Source organism: Cucumis melo, chromosome 9, assembly GCF_025177605.1.
Source record: "Cucumis melo cultivar AY chromosome 9, USDA_Cmelo_AY_1.0, whole genome shotgun sequence".
Classification (NCBI taxonomy): domain Eukaryota; kingdom Viridiplantae; phylum Streptophyta; class Magnoliopsida; order Cucurbitales; family Cucurbitaceae; genus Cucumis; species Cucumis melo.
In genome coordinates this window covers 13,171,427-13,179,894 of record NC_066865.1, presented here as the reverse complement: position 1 = coordinate 13,179,894, position 8,468 = coordinate 13,171,427, and the positions used below count along the sequence as shown (strand labels likewise).

Here is an 8,468-nt window from a genome sequence, read left to right as displayed (position 1 = left end):
GCTAGGAAAAGAAACTGAAGCTACTTTTCTTTTAAACTCTCTGATTGATACTTACAAAGATGTAAATGTTGCAATGAAGCATGATAGAGACAATTTGACTACAGATTCAGTAATTGTAGCCTTAAGAAGCTAAAGAATTAGAGTTTCACTACTACCGAATAGCATTTCTTGATGTTTTTTTCCAGTTAGGTATTTGTTTACTTGACGGTTTTAAATGCGTCAAAGCAATCTAATGCCAAGAATAAGAAAATTATTTTCTAAGTGTATATGTGTCAAGATAAAATGTATTTGACATGCTATAAATGTCAAATATATGAAATGATTTAACTTGTTTTACGTGTTAAATATTTGTTTGGTCTTGACATTTATTATTGATCAAGAATATTTGACCTTAAAATTTATTACCTATCAAATTGAAGCTTTTCTTAACATTAAAAAATTGACAACATAGTTAATACTTGACATGTTTTGCATGTCAAGGTTTTTTTTTTTTTTTTTAAATGAAAAATTGTAGAATTTAAAATACTCATATAATTATTATAAGGAACAATGCATTTGTTTTGAAGTCCAACGATAGCACACAACCCAAGTAACACGTAAGTACATTGATTATAGAAAGTTTTAAACAATAATAGTAATTATTTTAATAATTTGGATTCCAAAATTTAATTTGATGGTACATTAATTTTTAATTTTGAACATGTATAGATTTTTTTAAATTTGATGGAATATTTGTGACATCATTTTAAAGATGATTACCTAAAATCTATATAATGAATAACTTGTTATTTTCTTTTTATTTATAAATAACAATAATTTCATATTACAATCTTAACTTAGAGTGAGAAGTGTACGATGACACTTTAATTTTGACTAAGAAGCATGAGTTGGAGCGAGAGCGAAAAAAGAAATGAGTGATACGAAAATGGTGAACAAAAATGAATGAATTGTTAAATGAATTAGAATTCATATTTGAGATTGGAAGTAAGGCATGAAGAAGTGTAAGAGCGAGAACAAGTATAAGGGAAACTCAACTGGAACACATATTCAAGAATGGAAGCCTAAACTTCATAGATTTTGATGGGATGGGATTTGTTGATGGTATTCAAAACGTGGGTTGCCATGGAAATTCTTTTGTAATATGATCCAAAAATTAAATTAGAAGAGGGTGTTGATTTAGTGTTGGGATAAAAAAGAGGAATAGTGAGTTTAGTCTAGGGATTAATTGATAAAGAAAGAAAATGAGGCAATTCATGAAAATCCTGATGGAGAAAAAAAATTCTCTCATTAATTATATTTTAAAACCTCCGTAATTTTCTATAATATTAATTATTTACTAGTGTTTTACTGTTTGATATCAATCATTTTTCTATTATTTGTTATACTTTTTACTATTTATTTCTCAAACTAAAATAATCTATACTACAAATACATAATTTTATAACTCAAACTAAAATAATCAACACACTAAACACAAACTAATTATTCCAAACAATGGTTAAAAAACACAAATCACTATATTTAATTTTAGAAGAGTAAATAATTTAGTTATTTAGAAGAAAGGATAATGATGAGAAAAAAAAGAAAAGAATAAATGAAAATAGAAAGAATGTTGGGGTGAATTAGAGGATGATATAAATAGATAATAATAAAGAAAAGAGTTTAATTTGGTATTACAAATTTAGAAAAAAAAAGTGTAGTTAATTAAATAAAGCTTATTAGTTGAATACATTGGTAAAAACAGGGGTTAGTTAATCAAAATATTATACAATGCACATCATTTTTCATTTTCTTTTCTTTTCTTTATTTATTTAAAACACAATAACAACAACAACAACAAAAACAACAATAAAATAATAAAAAGGAATAAAATCCGATTCTGAACAACAAGGATTTTCTTACACCTTCCCTCCACCGCTCACCACTCTTTCCTTTTTCCTTTTATATTTCCCACAAAATAATTAACTCATCCTCTTTTATTCTTTTCCTATCAACAATGCTCCTTCTCCCTAGTTATTCTATCATAATAACCATCATCACCATATTAAAATCTATTTTCAATTTGTAACTAACAATGTGATAAAACTTGAAACTCACCCGCTTATTATATGTATATAAGTAAGTTTTAGTATATACCAAAATATAACAAAACTTTTTTAAATTATTAAAAAAATATTTATAAATATAGCAAAATTTTCAAAATCTATGAAAATAGATGATAAATTTCTACGAGGTAGACTAGTAAAACATGATTTTTTTTTCTTTTTTATTTTTGTAAATATTTGGTTATAATTCAACTATATTTTGAAACTCCTAAGTAATAAACTTATTTACAAAGACTTATATATATATATATATATATATTAAACAATTAAAATTTAAAAAACAGAAAAGATAATAGAGTATCAAACTTTGTTACTTCAATGGACACAATTAAAAAGGTTGACGGATGAGATAGAGACGAGCGTAAAAGTACAAACTAAACTTGTAATAAAAAAGAAAAAGGTATTTTCATGGGCTATAAATGGAACCATTGCTCATACCTCTGTGGTCTCGTGCTTATGAACTGAAGCGAAAAACATAAAAAACCAATTATTGTAAGAGCTTATTGTTATTGTTATTGTTATTGTTATTGTTGTGCTGCACGAAATGTCTTCTCTTTCCGATCTCATCAATCTCAACCTCTGCGACTTCACCGATAAGATCATTGCCGAATACATTTGGTAATAATTACTCTTTAATTTCCCACCCTTTTCCTTTTCTTCTTCTTCTTCTTCTTCTTCTTCTTCTTCTTCTTCTTCAACAACAACATTTTCTTTATATCTTCAAATTTCTTCGCAATGAATTTTTGTTTTTATCTTCTTTCAACAGGGTCGGTGGATCTGGTACAGACGTCCGAAGCAAAGCCAGAGTAAGACCATTTCTTTCCAATACTATTATGTGTGTGTCCTCTTCTCTGTTTTTGTAAGTTAATTATAAGTTTGATGGGTTCTTTTGTGTGTGTGTGAAGACAATTTCAGGGCCTACTAGCGATCCCTCAAAGCTTCCAAAGTGGAATTATGATGGTTCTAGCACTGGCCAAGCCCCTGGCCAAGACAGTGAAGTCATCTTATAGTAATTCATTCATTTCCTCCTCCATCTCCCTATATATCTACCTATTTCAAATTTGCTAATTAAATACTATAATCATTAATTGAATTTTCACTTTTTTTTTTCAACAGCCCACAAGCTATTTTCAGGGATCCCTTCAGAAAAGGAAACAATATTCTTGTAAGTTCACTTTTCTTTTTTCCTTCAAAAAAAAAAAAAAAAATCATCTTCTGATCTTTGAATTTTGGGGACTTCTCTAAGTTTTCAATGAACCATGGAATTTGTGAAAGTGGACTTCACTGATTTGAGTGGGAAAGATGTGGAAACTTAATATCATTAACAAATATTAATGATAAGTTGAAGTATACCCAATTAGAGATATTGGGGTTGTTATAATAATTAAGGAAATGTTGTTATCTACTTTAATTAGGTGATATGTGATTCATACACACCAGCCGGAGAGGCGATTCCGACGAACAAGAGGCATGGGGCGGCGAAGATCTTCAGGCATCCTGATGTAGTAGCTGAAGAGCCATGGTAGTTGAGTTTTTGTTTTGTTTAGTTTTTTGGTCTTGGATGTTTTAATTGAACATTTTTGGAGAAATAAATACAACAGGTATGGAATTGAGCAGGAGTATACGCTGTTACAAAAGGATGTTAAATGGCCCCTGGGATGGCCCATTGGTGGCTTTCCTGGGCCTCAGGTAAACACCAATTTCGGCCTACTCCAATTCCCCATCTACCTTTTCTTTCTTTTTCACCTTCATTTTCTTAAAATAAACCTTTTCATGTCAAGTTTTTAATAAAAAATAGTATCTACATCATCAATCATTACATCTACATATATTTTATTTTGAGAAAAATATTATTCTACATATAAAAGAAATATATATATACTCTTTGATCTAGTTTTTTTGTCAAACTATTTTTCTTTGTGTTTTTCTTCCTAAACCATCGTCAATCCAATTTAATGGGTGGAATATCAATAAAAGTATATATATATATATATTCATGTTACTCATAAGTGAAAGTATGCAATTGTTCAAGATGTAACAAGAATCTCCAAATAAAACATTGTGCAGGGGCCATATTACTGCGGTGCTGGGGCAGATAAAACATTTGGACGTGACATTGTGGATGCACACTACAAGGCTTGTTTATATGCGGGTGTCAACATTAGCGGCATTAACGCCGAAGTCATGCCCGGTCAGGTACTCAAATTAATACGACCAATCTTATTATCATTTTCAATTTCACATATATGTCTCCCTTCTTATTTAACTCATATCTAACTTTCCACCCCAATTATAATTAACCTATTGCATAAATATTTATATGATAGAACTCATTCTTGTAATATTGTCCTGAAAATATCAATAGAAACTTGTGTATCAATCTATGAGCATAGTCAAAAGTGTGTCCAACAATAATTTGGATTAACTTTTTGTTCGAATAAATGACATTTCAACATTCATGCACGGTTGTATTGTTTCATAAACGAACATGTTCCTTCAACAAATAATCAACTTGAAGAAGAAAGCAGTTAAATTTAGTGTTTTGATTGGAGAAGGATGATGTTTCATATTTAAAAAAGAAAAAAAAAAAAAAAGAATGGGTTGGTTTTGATTCTCTCAAATTCAAACTACGGTACACCTATCACCCACAGCTATTATGTAACAAAATGATAATGGAGTTGGTTGTGCAGTGGGAATTCCAAGTTGGTCCTTCAGTGGGAATATCAGCAGCAGATGAACTTTGGGTCGCTCGCTACATTTTAGAGGTAACTTCAAATTACCATCACCAACTCTAATTCTTTTGCCTTTTACTAATTTCTTTTCATTTAACAGAGGATTACGGAAATGGCTGGTGTGGTTCTTTCTTTTGACCCCAAACCAATTCAGGTTACAAATTTCCATTCTTTTTTTCTTTTCTTTCTAAAACGACCAATTTCATCAACTTTATCTTTATTCTGTTTAATTAACACATTAGGGCGATTGGAATGGAGCTGGCGCCCATACAAACTACAGGTAATAATTATTTATTTCGTTGTTCTTCTAAAATTAAGGTTTTATTTACTTTAATTTGAAGGATAATAATTAGGTGGTGCATTCTATTAACTGTTCTTCTTTTGCAATAAAATTTTCAGTACGAAGTCGATGAGAAAAGAGGGAGGTTATGAGGTGATAAAGAAAGCAATTGAAAAATTGGGTGTCAGGCACAAAGAGCACATCGCCGCCTACGGAGAAGGCAATGAGCGTCGTCTAACTGGTCGACACGAAACAGCTGACATCAACTCTTTCTTATGGGTAAACAAACTAACGTTTTTGATGATCGATAGTCCTTTCCTTTCGGCTACGTTAATAAACGAAGAGAGAGTGAATTGAAATAACTCTTGTTTGGCATAGGGTGTTGCAAACCGAGGAGCTTCGATTCGAGTCGGGCGAGACACTGAGAAGGCCGGGAAAGGGTATTTCGAGGACAGAAGGCCTGCCTCTAACATGGATCCTTACACAGTCACTTCCATGATTGCAGAAACTACCATCCTTTGGAACCCATGAACGTTATGACCTCACTCTCACCATAATCTTTTGCCCATTCAGCTTTCTAATTTCCAAGAGTTTTTACCCACAATACAACTTGGTTTTTCTTCTTCTTCTTCTTCTCCCCTTTATGTTTAGTTGCAAAAGGGAAGCTTTCACTTTTTTCTACTTTAACTTAATATGTTTTTCAAATATAAATAATAAAGTTAGGATTTTAGGAAAGTGGGTTTTGTGAAGTTTTGCCAATAAAAGAAATGCAGTTTGTGGATTGATTTTGTCTCTTTTTCATTCTAATTTCTTATTATGTTATAATAATTATTATATTTGGAAATTTAACTTAATAGTGTCGACTATAGCATCAAATATATATCTTTTTCTTTTTAAAGAATATATTCAACTAATTAAGGGATGTTAATCTATAATTTAATTAAATTTGGAGACTTAATTTGATGAACTACACTTTTATAAGAAATACATCATGAAATTAGGAGGTAAATTTATTACATATAAAAGTCCATAAAATCAATTATTCTTTCATAAATTTCATATTTGCTATTATTTTTATTATTGCACGACGATTTTTTTTAGTTCTTTTTCATCTTCTTCTTTGCGATTTATTCTTCTCATCTTCATATTATTAATTTCTTCATATTATTACTTTTCATTCTTCATATTTCCACTTCTTGTTTGTGATTTCTTCATTTCCTCTTCTAGAATTTATTCATTCCTTTTCATTTCTCATCTTCTTTTTTCTTCTTCGTACGTACAATATTTAAACGATATTGGTACAAGATATCTAAATGATCGTGTACCAATATTTGAACTATCAGTTGTCTATCTCAAATAGACAGAGATATATCATTATCACTGATAATAGATCGTTTAGATTTGATATAAGATCATTTAAATTGGGTACAAGATCATTTAGAATGGGTACAAGGGTACAAGATCGTTTAGACTGGGTACAAAGGTACAAGATCGTGTAGCAAGACCATTTAGATTTGGTACAAGATCATTTAGACGGGGTACAATGGTACAATATCATTTAGACTGGGTATAAGGGCACAAGATCGTTTAGACTACATGAATATAAGATCATTTAGACTGGTATAAGGCTACAAGTGTATGACTTCAATCCATGGTGGTTATACTTGCTAATTAAGATTTAATATCTTACATATTTCTTTGATTTCCAAATACAAAGTTTGGCTAGTTTTTCATATACGTCGCCTAATGCAATATATAATTATTTCTCTATCCAAACGGCATTCGCTATCTTTGGTGGGAAAGGCCAGTTCTTCAAGTTTTTTCCTTCCATATTGCATGAATTCATCCGATTGGAAAGAGGATAGACTCGATACCCACTTGTCATGCGTTGTGGGCATTAACTTCTTCTTAACAATAGAAAGCCAAACGTTGGCTTGTGGAGTTTAAGACTTGGCTTCTAGGCACTTGCACTCTTAAGGCATTATGTTCCATTCTATGCCTGGCTCTACTACCACTACCAGGGCAAATCGTTTATTTATTAGTCAAAAGACTCTGCAATAATTCGGTTTCCCTTAGCCTCTACATTGCATGGTAGGTCGTAGAGCCCATCGATTTCTCTCACGTTGAAGTCAATGTGTTGCCCCTCTAAAATTATGTAGTTCTTCCTTTTTGTGAATCTTGCTGGTGTAGAACTAGTGGACTAAACTTCGTCTCAAAATCCTGTGGCCTTGACAAAATTTCTTCTAACCTAACGCATCGAATAAGGTAGTGATAAATGCAGGGATCACTGTATCCCCAAGGTAAAAACCCATTTCAAAAAGCAACTTTTGCGAATCTTCCTCCTCCTTCCTCTTCCTTTAGGGCCTGTGCAGGTGTCCCAGTTTCTTCTTCATCCAATTTTCTCTTTTGAGTAGACCTCTTCTTAGGCTCCTGCTTAACTTCTTTGTTTGCTCTCTTAGGCACCAACTTTTCTTTCGGTGACCTCTCATTTTCGTCTACCATTATTCTTTTCCTTTTACTTTTCTCCCTTTCTACCGCTTTGTTCTTTTTTTCCGCTCCTTTTTCTCTACTTCATTTTCTGGTATCCGTCACTCAACCTCCAATCTACAATGTTCTCCTTCTCTTTTTTTTTTTTTCGTTTTCATCAAAATACTTATTCAACTCGTCCTCCAAAAAAATTGTTGCTGCTTGCAACTTCTTTTCTTTTTCTTTTTTTTCCTTTGAACCAATCAGAGCAAATGATGCATTATCTTTTACGACTTTCAACTTTTTCTTAGCCTCCTTAGTTTTTTCCAAAAGCTCATCAACCAATTGCTCATATGAATTCGTAGAAAGGATCACCTCTTTCTCAACATTTATTGCCACTTCCTCTACAATGTTAGCCATAGGTTCGACCACATTGCTTTCAATTACCTTAGCCACTTCTTCAGGTGGCTGAATTGAAGAACTTTCCACTTTTATCTTTATTATCTCCTTCCTTTTCAATTCAAATGCCTTCAACATTTGTTCAAGAACTTCTAGGGCGATGCTTCAACCATCCTCTTGCTTGGTTGGCTAATGGAATGAGGTTGGTGGAGTACTTCGTCTTATCAATGCTTCTTCTATGATAATATGCTTTGACCCTCTGCCTGTTCACTTTAAACTCATTTGAACCATCTTGAGTAATGAGTTCTAATGCTCTATGTGGAAATATGGTTTTAAATCATATATGGTTCTATCCACCTCGACTTAAGCTTTTTTGGAAAAAGACCTAAACATGACTTAAAAAAGTAATGCTTGTTATCCGCCAACATAGAATTCACACATACTAATGTGGCTGTCATATCATGCTTTCATCTTTTCTTTGTATAT

General features: G+C 31.7%; 1 protein-coding gene across 1 annotated transcript; it reads left to right on the top strand.

Annotated features, from left to right (window-relative positions):
* The first annotated feature begins 2,479 nt into the window (after positions 1 to 2,479).
* LOC103499306 (glutamine synthetase nodule isozyme-like) lies at positions 2,480 to 5,900 on the top strand. The gene is made up of 12 exons (XM_008462284.3): positions 2,480 to 2,723; positions 2,872 to 2,911; positions 3,011 to 3,114; positions 3,222 to 3,270; positions 3,521 to 3,627; positions 3,707 to 3,794; positions 4,173 to 4,301; positions 4,796 to 4,870; positions 4,938 to 4,991; positions 5,080 to 5,117; positions 5,237 to 5,396; positions 5,496 to 5,900. The coding sequence occupies exons 1-12, from the start codon at positions 2,650 to 2,652 to the stop codon at positions 5,646 to 5,648; spliced, it is 1,071 nt and encodes a 356-aa protein (XP_008460506.1). The 5' UTR covers positions 2,480 to 2,649; the 3' UTR covers positions 5,649 to 5,900.
* The last annotated feature ends 2,568 nt before the right edge of the window (positions 5,901 to 8,468 follow it).